Genomic DNA, 16,584 nt, shown 5'->3' with positions numbered 1-16,584 from the left:
AGAGTAACAATTCAACATATAGTGCAAGGGGAGTCATGGTGGCAGAGATAATTAAAAGCAGAGGCAATGTCCAATTGATGCCTGTGGTCGATCCAGTAGGAAATTATGAAAGTCATTAAAAGACACAAGTTCTGACATTTTCAGGTCAGACTGAAGATTGTTCCATGTCGAGGGTGGAGCGAAACAAACATATTTAAGAGTTTAAGACACTGTTTAAGACGTGGATTTATCTGTAATGGGTCATAATTTTAAAAAATAAATAAATTAACATTTTGATGCAGCCATATGTCTTTTTTCGGCTCCTTTCCTTATCTCTGACAGCCCATTTGACACAATGGTGGCAAACCAAACAAGTCAAGTATTTCTTTTAACAGATATTATATCTGTATAGAGCTCATCCTGTCTTGTAAACTGACTGCAACGCATAAAATTGTTGAAGTGATCCTTTTGAGGATGGCAACAAAGACTCCACTTATGTTTTGTCAGCTATTTAAAACAATGAACATTTTAAATGTTCTTAAAGTCAAATCATACCAAGTAACAAAAGAAAGAGGAATTGAAAGTACAGAAGATACTTTCAAGCCACAAATATCACCGACAGGCTGTTGTGGGCAAGTGAAGCATGACTTGCTAAAAGATAAGATTCAGTTAGATTAGACACATACTTTATTTATCGTTTCTTCACAAACTGTAGTCTTTAAAAGACCTACACCTCTAATCAGTGTGAAATCTTGAGCTCAGAAAAGGGTATGCAGCAAAGTTTAGTGGAATACAGTTTAATCACATATAATTAATAGACTAATACAAAGTTTTAGCTAACGCACAAATATAGGTGCCTGTAGATTCCTATGAAAATAGAAACAATGTTTGTATATTTACACAGCGGGGGTGGAGGGTGATGAGTATAAAAAACGGTCACATTATTTTTTTGTATAAAAAGTCAACAGAAGTCTTCAATCTCTTGTTGCAGCTCCTGAAAGACAAAGAAAATATGAGACTATTAGAATATGTCAATGTATGAAAATAACAAATAATAATACAGAATAACACAAGCAAAGAGGTTAAAGCAGAATGTGATAGTAAATATAAGGTGCATCAGATTCTTATGGTTTTCCTCTGTCCTACTCTCTCTATATGTTCTTCAGTCCTGCAGTAACTGACCTGTACGAGTGCAGTTTTGTTGTAGTCTCGTCTGTGTCTATAGATGCACTGGCAGAGCAGAGCGTAGAGTTTCTCCAGCTTGTAGACCTCGTAGCCTTCCGTCCTGGTTACTACACTTTCCAGAAGCTCCTGAAACAATGACAAAAAATCATCAGATGAAAAAAAGATTGTAGCTCAATATCCCTTTTTTGGGGAAAAAAATGCTTGAAAGAGCAGATTCACACCACAGAAAACAGCCAGTATCCCACACCTTTAATTTGTCTCTGTCCACGACCAGAGGAGGAGTTTCCTGGTCCAGGATCTGCAGAGCTTTGTCCACGCTGATCTTTTGCTGTTGCAGAACAGCGTTTTTCAGAGCCCGAGTCATTCTTCTCACGTTCCGCTCTGAGACACAAAGTACATACACATTCAATCACACGTTTGTATCACTGTAACAGAGCACAGTCTACTATATTCACTCAGCTCCCAAGAACTTTGATTAACTTTGATTTCTGTAGAAGTTGTAGAAGCTGTACATATGTCTATCAAAATCCACTTTATTTGATGGACAAAATAAAAATAAAATGTCTATTATATTAGGCATAAGAAGCAAGGTTCTGTATGTCTGTAGATTTCCAACCTGTGCCTGTGTCCTCCTCTCTCTTCTCATCTGAGGTTGAGGTTTCTGCTGCTTCCACCTCCATTGGCTGATTCTGAGTTATAGGTTCTATTGTGTCGGGATGCTGGGCGTCTCCCTCTGCTTCAGACGGACTGTCCTTGTTCGTATTTGCAGACGCAGTTTCAATGTTGTCATCTCCTTCCCGGTTTTCCTCTGACTGACCCGAGTCAGCTTTTTCCACATTTTCTTTTTCGTCCTCCGTCTGGTTAACAGTTTCCGGCTCCCTCGTTTCACACAGAGCAGCGTCATCTCCGGCGGCTGATTTCTTCTCCTCCGTCTTTTCCTCCCGCTGTCTCACAAAACTACCTTCCTGAGCTGCTGCAGGCCCTGAGTCTGTGTCAGTCACCATCTGGTCCTCTGCGCCCTCGTCACGCTTGTCTCCTACTTTTTCAACCTCGTCTTCATCATCTCCGTCGTCCTCATCAGACTGTGCCTCATCTCTGGACACGTGAGGCGAGGAGGCAGACCTCCTCTTCTGACAGTTGCCAGTAGACCAGCGGCTCTTCCGACGTTTCTTCTTCTGGCCTAAAATGACAAAGAAAACCATTTTATTTGTTGTCGTCCTTTAACCAGATTTCTATCCTTTAATCTGAATTATTAATTATTTTTTTACCACTGTGTTTAGGGGTTGTTGCAGCAGAGAAACTAGTAGTGGGGGTAACTGCGACAGTGGCCCCATCCGGCTCTCTTTGTGGGGTCATGTCAATGACCTTGGCCTTAGTAGGACATTTGAGCTGCTTGGGAAGAACGTGATAGAAGGAGGGAGCCAACCGTGCAACGGTGCAACCTGAGGAAGTGAATAAATACAGTATGTGAATATATGAAAATACATGTGATGTTCCAGAGAGGATTACAGTTTGTTCAGAAACAAAACTTTTGAGTAAGGCTGGGCGGTATGACCAGAACTGGATTTCACAGTTTTTGTTTCATGTATAATCACCAATGTTCATAACATTGCAAATATTATAGAATAATTATAGATTCTATAATCTATAAATTCTATAGATTATAGAATAATCCCACACTAGTTGTAAAATGGGTTTGCATGGCCCCATGTTAGCACTGCCTGCAGATGTGGAAATCCAAGGACATTTAAAAAATAAAATTAAATAAAATATTATCAAGATGAAAAGAAGAAATAGGAACAATTACGGCTTCATTTCTTTTGACGTATTGATTCATATTTAAATTTCTATGTCTGTACTGTCAATATCAGTGCAACCAACTACCATAATAATTGTAGTCTGCGCACAACATTTTTCTTTTTCCCGGCATTCATTAAGCTAAAACTGGGGACACTTTCGTGGACAACTATAGCCAGAGGACAGGACATCCAAAATGGGTACTATCCCAAGAAATCTGAGACGTTTGGTCACCCAAAAAAACAAAACAAAAAAACAACTACTTTTGACTGAGTCTGTCTTATATAACTACTGGTTAATATTTTAAAGCAGAGCACTTGCCTCTCGTTCTACGTGAAACTTTGATTTCCTCACAAATCTTCTCAAAGTCTTCATCCAGTTCGTCTCTGATGATAGCCTTCACAGTGTCCTTCAATGCACATGCTCTGTGGCGGATCTGACGATCTGGAAGAAAAAAAAATAAAAATCACATTTACGCATTCACACCAGTTAAGAAACAGCAGAACTACTGTACGGATAAATGCTACACCTGTTCTCCGTGATCATGATGAGTGTGTGTGTTGTTCACTGTGTGTACCTGAGGGGTCCCTGTCAGGGTTGTATTCGAGGGCATTCTGCCAGATGAGATCCACATCTTGGAGAAACTCTTTGACTGTCACATACTGATGGAGGTCTATCTTGGCAAGAACCGTGGACAGGTCCATAGGCTTCTTAATCACCTCAGCATAATCTGGAACCTGAAAGCACATGATACATGTTATATACAAACATATGGAAGGAAGTCATTAAACCAAACATAGTTTATTTTATTTGCGAGTAGCATTTGCTTTACTTCTGCTAGAAATAGACAATACAAAAACTGTGGGCCTGATATGAGACAGAGCAGCATCTCAGCCTTTTTACGTGAGACATTAGAGAATTACACTTGACAGAGCAGCTACCTCCTCCAAATCCACAGGTTTTGTAAAAGCCTTGAAGCGTTTATCTTGAGACAGGCGGTTGGTGACATCACGCAGGAAGAGGCGCAGCTCTCTGAGGGTGTCTTCCTCCTGCTCCTCTAATTTCTGCATTTCCTCTTCTGTCAGCTGACGTGGAGGAGGCGGAGGAGCGACTGGAAGCACCTCCAACGCATGGAGCACTGAGGGAAGTGAAGAAGGGTCGAGAGATTAATAGTGAATCACACTCAATTCAACCGCTGGACAAGAACAAACAGCTGCACCGCACGATGCAGACCCTGAATGCAGGAAGCACCAAAGACCCGTCTACACAAAATAAGCTTAAATCTTGTCTGTTGCTTACCAGCTTTCTTTTTTGAGGCAGGGGCTTTAGCAGCCTGGTTGAGGATTAGATCCTCAAAGAAGTCTCTTCTTTCTCTCCTGGTGGGGACCTGGACATGGAAAACCTCTCCGTACTCAATCCGAAACAACTCTTGCACCTACAATGAAGAAGAACCAAAGAGCGAATAGTCATTTTTTTCTATAAAAGCGTTGGTCAACATGTCAGAGAAGCATTAAAATCTATATGTTTCAGCACATTTGTCAGTGCTGAGAATAACTGCAAATGCTCTGCCTTAATGCATTGCCACCGCAGGACTTTTGTCCATACCTCCATACTGAGCTGGTCGTAGCGGAGGTTGCAGGTAGCCAGCAGGAGTATGGGAGAGAAGGCAGGGATGGAGCTGAGGAGGCTCAGGAAGGTGGCTCTTAAAGCAGGGCCCACAGTTTCCCACCACTGTCCGATGTGAGGGATGTACAGGACACTGGGAGACGTGCGCTTGGCTTCAACAAAGATCTGCAGAGCAAAACACGTTTTTTAATAAGTTATTCTTAATTTTTTGGCGTAATTCCAGTAACTGGATTTAACATTGTACGCTACAGGACCCAACATAGACTGAAAGATAAAATGAAGATGATGCATCACGAATATTATAAGAGATGAGATCAACTACATAGGCTCATTAACTGCCTGAGTGGGAGGCATCACAGTATTTCAGATGGTTTGCGAAGTAAAAAAAAAAAAAAAAAAAAACAGCTGTGAACCAGCTGTTCATGAATATTGAGAAATTTAGAGAACTCTGCCAAATAATGAACTAAACAACCGATCCGACCTGGCAATATTTGTAGTTTAACAAACAGTTGTGATAATCATTCACACCATTAAACCAGTTAGTTGTCAGTAGTACATATTTATCCCCGCTGCCCACGTTATCAGGAGGCGGGGCCCATGAACTACACTCAGTGTGGCAGCCATTTTGGCCAGTGGCGTTCACCAAAAAGAACGCACTGAATTTGACAAGGCTGCAGTAACAGATAAAACCTCTGCTCTACGAGGATTTTAAAGACCTTCTGTTCACATGTAAATAATCACACAAATCTATTCACAGTATGTTTTTTTTTTTTTTTTACCAAAATCTTACCTGAGCACAAGTCTCTTCCGGTGCAGTTGCACTAGCTCCAAACAGCACGGCCATGTCCAGTGTGTACACCGTGAACTTCTCCAGAGCGTGGAGAACGGCGGGGGCCAGGTGGGAGCTCTGACCTGAGCCCGGTCGGCCCTCCAGTAGCAGCCTGGGGCGGTAGGATGTGGGCTGGCTCAACACACTCCTACAGAGGAGAGATGGCAGAGAGACAGAGATGGACGAGGAGATGGAGATGTCTCTCAAGTCTATTTTCAGTGAGCCCCTTGAGAGTTCATTAATTTGGCTGAACTGATCTTCTGGGTCACTGAGACTCCAGGTGGCTCACAGCACTTCCTAAGTAAAACAGTGATAGTGTAGTCGGACTGAACGCTGTACAACATTTGAAACGATAATTATCCCTGCGGAATAGATGACCGACCTGTTGAGGCTTAGAAATCCATTAGCAGCATGTGTTCTGGGTTGGGAGTGCGGATTCTGTCCACCGGAGCACACCTCAGAGTCCTCTTCATCGCTAAACATCAGATCATCCTCGGACACAACACAGGCCACATCTGGAAACGCATATTACAACCCATGAATTTGAAATATTATCAGTCAAACTGTTCCGTTCTGTAATTACATGTGGACACGAGGGAAATTATTTTTGGTAAAAATTAAGTGAAACAATGGAAAACAATGGACGGCACAGAGGAGATCCACGATAAGTGAAGGTAGATAAAAAGAAGTAAAGCTGCACCTTGTTCTCTCTTCCTCTTCAAGCCCTTCTCAGCATGAGGAAACACTTTGCTGACTGTGTGGAGGATGTTCTGCAGCGCAGCGTTCAGCAGTGGACGGATGGCAGGAATCAGGGCCTTGGCTGGTGACACTACCGCCCTAAGAATCACAACCAGCATCATGTTTACTTAACAATTACGTGGAGAAATATGCACCATAAGAACTATATTTACACCCTGGGTTAATACCTCTGGGCAGCTGGAACCATCTTGGACATGGCAGACATGAAGTCCTTACTGGTGATGGCGATGGAGTTGACATCGAGCACGAGTTTCTGAGACGAGGAGTAGATCTGGGGGTAGCGACGCCGTAGTGCGCACAGGGCCGCCTCTGAACAAATGGCCTTAATATCTGCTCCGCAATAACCTTAGAGATAGCATTAAATTATGTTTAATATTTATACCCATTCATATAGATGTCACTTATTTGAGTACAAATAAAAAGCTTAGTAGTGGAGGCAGATTTGTATTCATTAAACTTTATTTTTTGCATTATTGCATGCAAACATACCGACACATTTTTCTGCCAGTTCCTCCAAGAAAGCGTCAGAGGGTAGAGGAGTCCATTGTCTGGTGTGGATCTTCAGAATGTCCCTCCTCGCCTGCCGTAAAAATCAGAACATTTGAGATTCAAGAAATTTATTTGCTGTTTACACACACACTCTTGTGCAGTCAATCAGAGTCAGGTAAAAAGAACATAATTATATAAAAGAGACACATACATCTGAAAAGTGCATAAAACATGAGACCATTTTGTATTAAACCAGCCCACGAGACAATATAATATAACACACTGCAAAGGAAGTCGTCGATTTAAGGAGGTAATGAGCTCATATATTTATACTGTTGCAACTGTATGTAGCTGAAAACCCTCTAGTAAGACCATAAGATCAAAGCTGCTGCTGTTCTTTAGATATAGATTTAGATATAGTATAAATCCACTGATGTATAAAAGATTTTAAAATGCGATGTTAACACAGATTTTGATTTTTTTTATTTTATTTTTTTTAAAAACAAGCATCTACAGATATTTGACTTTGCTTCGCATGGTTTACCTGGTTATTAGATGTCAATATATTCCTAAATAACTGTCAAAGGTTTACCCTGAAAAGAATGACCAGTCTAGATCAACTTATTTGATTGCATGAGGCGTTGTTATTCTAGATATTATGTGTAATGTGAAATTTAGACACTCACCGTATTCTCCAAAGTGAGAAAGAGGGTTTTTAAACTGGTCCTAATCCAGTAGCTAAAGCTAAAGCTAACAGCTGCTTTAGCTCAGTATTGGCACTGTAATGTAGTGCTGCCAATTAGCCAGTCATTCGCAAACGTGCACTGCCAGGCACAAAGACACCGTGCACGACCTGAAAACCAGTCATGCCGGTGTGTTGACGGAGGTTGGGGGTTTTCCAGGTGCTGTGTGGTGTCTTTGCACCTGGCAGTGGTGATTTGTCAGTGCTTCGCCGCAATATAGTACCAAATGTTATCTGCCCAAAAGTTAGGGTTAGGCAATCCCTCTGTGTAAACTGCGCTGACATTTGTGCTCAATGTGAATGTGCAGAGCACAAGAAGTAATTAGGAACATCGTTGAGTTTATTTATCAATTTTGCGAACGACTGCTAAGCTAAAGCTAACAGCCGCTCTGCCGGATTAGGACAATGCTTGGACTGATTTCACATAGGGGTGCCGTATCCCTTTAAAGCAGTACTAGTTTTCATGCAAATGTAGCCACTGGGCACTTTTCTCACCTCTCTGTCGGGCAGACCAAAGAGGAACTCTCTGTCAAAGCGTCCTGGTCTTCTCAGAGCTGGGTCGATGGAGTCCAGTCTGTTCGTCGCCCCAATCACAACAACCTCTCCTCTGCTGTCTAACCCGTCCATAAGAGCCAGGAGGGTCGACACGATGGAACTGAGCGGTCAGAAAAAAAAGCCACTATAGTTAGTTAATATATACATCTAGTAGTTACTTAAATCATCAGGCCATGAATGACTAAAATGTTACAGCAACACACAAATACTGCAATCCAATGGCTGTTTACCTTTAGTGTTTACAGTTCTGAGTATATAAAGTAAAGAGCACAGCTGACCTGTGGATCTGGTCCTGGCGGCTGGACCTGACTGGAGCCAAACCATCAATCTCATCGAAGAAGATGATGGACGGACGCAACTGATACGCCTAGAAAGATTTCAGAAAACATTTTTTTTATAATTTTCAGTCTGCATCATCCACAGAGTGAACAGAAAGCGTAATGAGTAGAACTTACCTGGTCGAACAGCAGCCGTAACTGTCTCTCAGATTCTCCCACCCACTTACTGAGGCAGTCAGCTCCTTTCCTCATAAAGAACGACACCTTCCTTTCCCCCTGGCTGCACTCATTAGCAAGAGCTCTGGCTACAAGGGTTTTGCCGGTGCCCGGAGGCCCGTAAAACAGACAGCCCCTGAAAACAAGAGAAAACCAGAATAATGCCTGAGGCGGACAAAGCAGAGAAAAAGGAGACGAGGACTGACAGAGACGCAAAGAGTGAAATATTTAAAGATGGAGCAGGAAACATGTATTCACGTATTTCAGTTTGTTTCTGCAGCCGCTTTAGTTTCGACTTTGCAAATCATCGCCAAAAGAAAAACATTAAAAAAAAACTCGAGCTTCTTACATGCTTCTTTCCATATATGCAAAAAAAAAAAAAAAAACAGAAGGACACTTCCTCTTTGTCACAAACACAGATTCATTTCCCCAAACCCTAATTTCCAGGCTGCTTGGTTAAAAAAACTGGCATTTCAGTAAATAGTAGTTGTGTATAATGAAATAAATTATCTAATTTTAATAAAGGAGTTTTCATTATTCTGAATATATATGCAGTTACGCATGTGCATGTCATTATGCATGTCACCAAATATTTTCCAGAAGATTACAGCTAAGAAATGTAGCTCATACAAATAAGTTAAGACCAAACCCAGGTAAATTGTTTTTTTTATTGTAACATGAACAGCTGAACTACCTGATGTTACAAAAGACTTGGCCTCACTGCCATTCTCCAACATCAAATAAGTATTCAAGTGATTTTTAACAAGTACCTAAATTAAGTCAAATGCAAAAATAATTAAATAAATAAATCATAAACAAAGTGACGTGCTCTGCAGACTGTTTACCTGGGGGGTTGAATCTTGAACCTCTCAAAGACCTCTGGGTAGAGCAGAGGGAACACCACCATCTCCTTCAGTGCTGAGATGTGCCGACTCAAACCTCCGATGCTGTCAAAGCGCACCTGGGTCAGGTACACAACGTTAAACAACATCAACACACCAACTACGACACAGAAAAAAAAGAATATCTCGGGAGTATCTTCTTTCTTCTTTTCTTACCGTCCTGTCTATTTGCATGGGGTCAACATCAGCGAGGCTGGATCCAATCTTCATCCTGTCCTTGTGGATCCCCAGCAGATCCTCTTTGACAAGGTTCATAGGGAGACATCTACAGGAAAAATATAAAAAAAAAATCACTTTCAGGTAATTGTTTATCGTCCCTCTGGTCCCGCCCCGTGTCTCTTCTCTATCCACATTTACATATAAAACATAAACCTGCTGCTGCTGCTGCTGCTCTCACCTGTTGACTGGTATGCTCCTGTTCTTACTCCTCCGCCGCTGGAATTTCTCTTCGTCTGACGACGAGGACGTGGAGTCGCTGCTGTGGAAGGCATGTCTCCTTCTGTAAGGTCATAAGACGAAGAAACGGCTTATTTCAAAAGAAACATGGATTTAAAAAAAAAAAAAACCTCAACAACAGTAGCCACACTCACTAGAGATGTAACGATGCATCGTGAGAAAGTTACAATTTGATACAAATGTGTAACGAGTTCTGCTGATCTTACTTAAAAAAAAAAATCGAAACAAGGAACACAAGCAATTCTTAGTTTATTTATCTGAAGAGACTTTGTTTAATTGTATTATTCATTTACTTATTTTGATATGGGATTTGTTCTGTTATTTAGATTTTTTTTTTAAATAAAATATAATTTTGGTTGTGCATTAAGAGAACATGAGTTGTATTGCACAGTTTATGCTACCTCAGAGAAATATAAAAGGATTGTCTTTAATTTCTACTCTACTTTTTTTCCCATTGTTAATTAAATTTAATTTGTCTACAAGCTCAATCTGTTTTAAGCCCGGTTAGCCCCGTTAGGCCAGTACCGGAAATCGAATCGTGAGTTGAGTGCATCGTTTCATCCCTAATACTCCCCATAAAATACACTGTATGTGCAACTTGTGATTTAAAAGTGAATCAACGCCATATATATACAACTTTATATCACACCAACACCTAACGGACACATCGCTTTAAAGGCTCAGGAATCAAACAACCATTGAGGATTCAAACATTTATAAAAGTTTGAGTCACTTCAAAAGAGAGAAGAAAAAAAAAATCAAATTATAACACAATGTGACAGAAAAATGTACGAGAATAGTTTTGATTGTGATGCACAACTTTAAAACTAGTCAGAGTACATTAAATACACCGGTGCTAGCAACGACAGACACCATTCCAAAGACACACAAACTGTAAACATTGAGGGTCTTACCTCTCAGAACTACTCCTGAAGGAGGAAGACAATCAGGAAAAAAAAAAGAGGAAAAAGAGGAAGTTTGGCATGGATTTAACATGTTAACGCTAGAGTCTGTTAGAAACACTGCTGACACAAATCTTATAAGAGCTTCTATTAAGGTTTTGGCCAAACTACCTCACATACAACTACGTGGATGAGTGTGTGAGTGAGACAAATATCACGTGAGTGATCTTTGAGTAAGAAACGTGAATCTGTTCCAGTTCAGATGTATTCGTGTGCTCATAACTAACCTGCTGGTTCTCCTCCTGTTGTAGGGGCTCCTGGGGGCTGTGGAGCTGAATCTGAACCTGCGTCTGGTAGGAGACGAGTGGACGTCCTTGAAGTACATGCCACGCTTCCTGGGCTCTCTGGGTTCTGACAAAAGACCAAAAAAAAAAAAAACTTCTTCAATTACATGATCACACCAAAATCAAAATAAAAAAAAGGCAACATTTCTGAAAACAACGTGCTTTCAAAGAGGAGCTGCCCTTGGATAGATTTTACATTTAGGACTAAGGATGAAGGAGGATAAACGTGCTGTCATCAATAGGCTACTGCATAGGACCCCCAAACTTACTTTAAAGTTGTAGGGCTATATATATATATATATATATATATATATATATATATATAAGATACATATACATATACATATATATACATATATATATATAGATACATATACATATACATATATATACATATACATATATATATACATATACATATATATATACATATACATATATATACATATACATATATATATATAATATATAAATATAATATATATAATACATATAATATACATATACTATATATATATATATATATATATAATATATATTATATATATATTATATATATATATACATATATATATACATATCATTAAAATGTCTAATCAACTAAAGATTTTGTGACCTCCCCCTGCAGTACTTCCGTTGGCCCCTAGGGGCCATGGACCCACGTTGAAGACCTATGGTCTGGTAAACAGTACCATCTTGTGGAGCCTGGTAGCGAACCACAGTCTTTCGCTGTCTGAAGTCATAGCGTTGTTGGTTCTCTTCTTCCTCATCCTCAGCATCCTCGTCTTCATCCTCGTCTTCCTCCTCCTCCTCGTCATCATCATCGTCATCATCTTCTCCATCTTCCTCCTCCTCTCCGTCATTATCGTCCTCATCCCCTTCTGTGTGTGAAATAACAAACATATATAAACTGGACTTTATCCTTGTTATGCCACGGTCCTTTAATTTCAAAGTAATGTAATGAAAATATCCCACACGGTTGTAATGCAATAAAAACACAGTTCACTACTCCTCTCAAGTCAATTCAAAGCCATTGACATCGCATGGTGTTAAATACAACATCAAGATGAGCTGAATGGCTACAGGGACGTGTGCTGATATTTATCAGTAATTACAGACGGCAATGAAGCTTTCTCCTTGTGGGGAATGAGGAACTGAAGAATAAGATGTTTGCTGGTTCATGTGTTGCAATAAAATGTAAATAGAGGCTTTGTCCCTATAGATATGGTTTCCCATTGTACACAAGCCTGGGCATTAATTTAGAACAACTCTACTTAGGAGATGTGTTTCATCAGGAATAAATAGACATCGTGCAGCTCCTACTGAATTGATTAACTCAGATGACGGTTATAAAAGAAGCAAATATGATAAGTTAAGAGGAAGAAAACACCCTTGTGTAAGCAGGTATCTCTTCTATTTGTAATATACCTAAAAACTAAATGAGGTCCCCAATGTATAAATTCTTTACCCCCAATTAACACGACTCATAGAGGATTATGCATCTGAAATGGGTACCACACCTAATCCGACTCACCTTGGTTCTCCTCCTCAGTTTCTTTACTCTTCACATTCGTCCTCAGGGACCTTCTCATTCTGCCACTGGTGTAAACGCCAAGCTGCTCAAAGAAAACAGGTTTAACCTTTTACCATTACAGCCATTTTGCAAAAAAATAAATAAATTTGAAGGCTGTTCATGAACATTCTGGAGCTCATGCATGGTCTTGGTCTCTTTTGGTATTGTTCTTGAGCACACAGTAAAAAAAATAATGACATATATCAATAAAAACAGAAGAAAATTACATATTGCATGCAGCATTTACTCAAACACAACTCGTGCGCAGACAGAGCTCTGATTGATTCAAAAAGCTACTGCTGTCCCTGTTGAAGGGAAAAGGCCGCGGTGTGAAGGTTGTTATACCACAAAACACAGACACAGTGATAACAGAATACAATGCAGGGCTTCAAATGAAACAGTGAAGTTTCCTGTCTGGGTTTGTTACCTCTTCCTTAGTGTCTCTGTCCCTCAGTCTGCGTCTCATCTTCTGCATGTCGTCCATCTTCTGGAGAACAGCTTCAGCAGTGCTGATGGACAAGACCGGTTTAGATTTAGTGGCAAAGTTTAACACTAAACGAATCAATAATTAGATACTATTACCACTTAATTTGTTTATTATTATTATTATTAATTATTATTAATGAAATTAAAGCTGCGGTAGAAGGAGCTAAAAGGAATTGGATTGAATGTCGCTGGACTCACTTGGTGATGAGGCGATCATACAGCACTGACTGGTTGCGGGAATCCAGTTTGTATCTGGTGATTCGGGAGCTACGGCGAACCGACCGGTCTTCCTCCTCCTCCTCTTCCTCCACTTCTCGGCTCTGTAGTTTGAAGCGGCTTCTCTTCGGAGTCGACGACCCCTCCACTTCGTCTGGAACATCTGGGGTACGAACAGAAGCTCATCTCATTCACCTGTTAATAATACAGACCCTTCGACAAACTTTACTACTCGACATGCTTCGAGCTGACCTCCTCTGGCCTTTGCAGAGAAACGTGAAATGTGTTCTACCTGCTTGCTGCTTGCCAGTGGATGCTTTTCCTTCCCTCTGCAGCCTGGAAGATTTCCTGAAGACAGAGAGGACATACAATATCACAAATTAGTTCCTGGTGTTATCCTACTGTATTTTTAGCTCTACAAATGTTCACAAATCTGTAAATTCTTTTGAAAGAATGAAGTAAATGCACAGAAAGAATCAAGACTTAAGGTTCAACCGAGGTTCAAGGTTCAAACATCAAGGTTTAACCACAACATGGCCATACAAAGTGTAGGCATGTCAATTCAAAAACAAACTATATAATTATTAATATGCAGGCCTAACGCCCGACCTGTTTCATCAAGTCATAAGAAACCTTTTGCTTGGATGCAAACATTGCACACACCTATAATTGTCATTATTAACTCTCTTATTATTAACAAATTATTATGTTTGAGGCACAATTAGAGTCTTACAAACTAAAATATTTAGTACAATGCCCCATTTACTGTGCAGATCTCATTTTTAGTGTGGGCAGAGGCGACCCAGTTAAATAACAATATTAAAACTAATGGCAAAGTGTTTTACCGAGTGCAGCAGCCTCCAGCCTTGTCTTCATCCACAGGGGAGGAGGTCTTTGGCTCCATGTCGGCAAAAGAGACCTCCAGTTTATGTCTCTGTCCTCTGGTCCTCAGAGAGTGATGGAGACCACTTCTGTCTGCCTGCTTTATGTCTGCATGTCCCTGAGAGTCACACAATAAGGTTAGAGTTTACAGCAGACTATATATGTGTGCGCTGAATTTAAGAAAGCTCATTCATGAACTGAGATCAAGTATATTACCACGTAAATCTGAGCAAAACTCAAGTGCACTGGAACCACATCTCAAAATCAACAGTCAGTTTACAACTCTACAATGATTACTGAGATATTTACCTGAATTGACACTAAATTTCCTGAATTTTCTCATAAAAGATACGTTATGCAAAGACATAAACTTCAAACACAGGTTGTGGGTGATTATTCAGTTATACTAGATAAAATTTCTTTACTTTCCACAAATGAAATAACTTTTGATACTTTGTTTTTATTGCTTTTTTCTTTTGCAACATCAACAAGAACATAACAAAAAGCAAATACTAACATAAAAAAAAAATTAAAAGCTTGCTGTGATGTATAAATAGGTAATTTCTCACATTTTTCTCTGCATTGTTCCTCTGGGTCTGTATCTTTTGAGTTAGTTGCTCCCTAACATATATTTCAGTGAAAATTTCCAGCTAATCATTTTGTAATGGTGGGTTTGGCTCATACCATTTCCTCGAGATTACTTTCTTACAGGCTGCTAACAAGATTATCAATAAATATCTGTCCTCTTTTAAGACATTTCCTGTCACGCTGCCTAGATAAAGTATGAAATAACTTTCATGTAAATGCAGATTCAGCACTGCTGGGTGACTGTCCTGTGACTGGAAATGTGCAGGCGCGCGTCCCACCGTACTAAATGTGACAATTGTTCTTCATTAAGTGAACCACTGTCTGCCTCGTTAGTTCTGCTGCTGACCCCCGTCTCCCCCCTGCAGCCACTTTGTTATTCAGGCTTGTTATGTTTCTCAGAGGACATGCACTTTATGAATTAGTTCCTGAATGAAAACATGTTTATATTAAGAAAAACACTTCTGTTTTATAACCAGTGTAAAATAATGACACTGATGCCATGTGTGCACGTGTAACACTATGGAAAGCATCTGTTTTTATTGAGGTCAAGTCTAATCCTGAAGAAAACACTTGTAATCAAGTTACATGTCTGGGATATTATAATTATTTATAAGTAATAACAAATGATCAGACCTCTACAACAACATATACAAGCTATATTCTCATCTACATAGTTAATGTGACATAAGAGGAACATAAGGTGCTTTTTTATGACTTAAAACTGCAGTAAAAACATTGGGATGACTTGGCTACCAAGTACATTTGACTGTAGCGCTCAAAACATACAATCACGTTATTACGCCAAATAATATCCAGAAACCACACGAGGTTGAGACAATCTGGTAGTGGTCGCGTTGGTTGTACATAATAATTTTCCAGTAGTTGTGGTAGCTCGCTAGTTAGCTTAGCAGGCAGGCTAGCACAGTTAGAAACAACTTATCCGCTGAACAAATTAATTATTTAATCTAACCAAGCAGTCTGTGTGGACGCACTCACATTCATGGAGGTGTTCTCGGGGCTGCTGAAGCTGTCATCCAGGCTCCTGGAAGACCGGGTCATCCTGGAGGACTTGGTCTGCGAGGCGGGAAGTAGCGACAGAAACTCGGAGCTGGTGTCCAGCTCCACCAGCCTCCTCTTCGGAGTTGATCCCACCGGCTCAGGTCCGCCACCACCGCCACTGCTGCGTAGCATCACCATTTTGACTCTTACGCGACCTTATATTAGCACGAACGACCGGGTACGAAGCCGATAATCCACCATAAAATTGTGTAGCGTCTACGGTATAGCCAGCATAGTAGGGATAGCTGCAGTAGTAAATATTATCTACCAGCTGACGAGAGCCGCTCTAAACCCTTGATTTCTGGCGCCATAAACGTCATCGGAGGTTATGAGGTACCCAGCTTTGCGCTGCCGCCGGGAAAAATAAACCCGTTGGCAAACTTGTAAACAAAGTCCAGTTACTAAACTGTATTTCTTTTTATCGCATTGTAGATTGCGCACATTTCAGAGGTCAGTGTTGGTGGTATTACAACCACCAGTAACTTAATTTGTTAAAACATAATAACAGGCGCAGGAATAGATCCACGATCTGAGAAGGTGTTCCGGTTGATGTAATGTGCGCGCTAGTGGTGGGAATTACGGCTCTTTTTGGAGAGCCGATTCTTTTGGCTCGGCTCACTAAAAAGAAACCGCTCTTTCGGCTCCCAACTGGCTCCTCTGATTTTTTGTATCTTTAATTTATTACCAAATTATGTGTATAGTCTAAAATGAATTACTAATT

General features: G+C 40.3%; 1 protein-coding gene and 1 non-coding gene across 3 annotated transcripts; both read right to left on the bottom strand.

Moving 5' to 3' along the window:
• Window positions 1-760: 760 nt before the first annotated feature.
• LOC125016927 (ATPase family AAA domain-containing protein 2-like) lies at window positions 761-16,371 on the bottom strand. Of its 2 annotated transcripts, XM_047599694.1 has the most exons (30): window positions 15,801-16,371; window positions 14,180-14,334; window positions 13,627-13,682; window positions 13,317-13,497; window positions 13,060-13,141; window positions 12,594-12,675; window positions 11,752-11,940; window positions 11,003-11,126; window positions 10,728-10,742; window positions 9,755-9,856; window positions 9,514-9,622; window positions 9,301-9,416; window positions 8,417-8,591; window positions 8,240-8,328; window positions 7,902-8,061; window positions 6,665-6,755; window positions 6,343-6,520; window positions 6,117-6,253; window positions 5,799-5,931; window positions 5,378-5,564; window positions 4,567-4,752; window positions 4,261-4,396; window positions 3,903-4,099; window positions 3,539-3,698; window positions 3,283-3,405; window positions 2,433-2,606; window positions 1,781-2,344; window positions 1,412-1,545; window positions 1,162-1,290; window positions 761-973 (listed from the first exon to the last, which is right to left on the bottom strand). In XM_047599694.1, the coding sequence occupies exons 1-30, from the start codon at window positions 15,999-16,001 to the stop codon at window positions 941-943; spliced, it is 4,398 nt and encodes a 1,465-aa protein (XP_047455650.1). In that variant the 5' UTR covers window positions 16,002-16,371; the 3' UTR covers window positions 761-940. The 2 variants fall into 2 exon arrangements, with proteins under 2 accessions (XP_047455650.1, XP_047455651.1); XM_047599695.1 differs by lacking the exon at window positions 10,728-10,742 and having other exon boundaries at window positions 15,801-16,369.
• On the bottom strand, window positions 5,129-5,263 carry LOC125017104. Its single transcript, XR_007113807.1, has one exon. It is a non-coding gene; the product is annotated as a small nucleolar RNA SNORA5 (small nucleolar RNA).
• Window positions 16,372-16,584: the final 213 nt, after the last annotated feature.

This window comes from Mugil cephalus, chromosome 11 (assembly GCF_022458985.1).
Source record: "Mugil cephalus isolate CIBA_MC_2020 chromosome 11, CIBA_Mcephalus_1.1, whole genome shotgun sequence".
Taxonomy (NCBI): Eukaryota; Metazoa; Chordata; class Actinopteri; order Mugiliformes; family Mugilidae; genus Mugil; species Mugil cephalus.
The sequence above is the reverse complement of the archived record's forward strand: the minus strand, read 5'-3'. Positions and strand labels throughout refer to the sequence as shown.

Excerpts from the sequence above, each read along its gene's own strand:
- LOC125016927 (XM_047599694.1), bottom strand. The coding sequence starts at position 16,001 with ATGGTGATGCTACGCAGCAGTGGCGGTGGTGGCGGACCTGAGCCGGTG. Across the intron at positions 6,756-7,901 it reads TTGGTCTGCCCGACAGAGAG|GCGAGGAGGGACATTCTGAA; the intron begins GTGAGAAAAGTG and ends TTTTTACGGCAG. Across the intron at positions 6,254-6,342 it reads ATGGTTCCAGCTGCCCAGAG|GGCGGTAGTGTCACCAGCCA; the intron begins GTATTAACCCAG and ends TGTGATTCTTAG.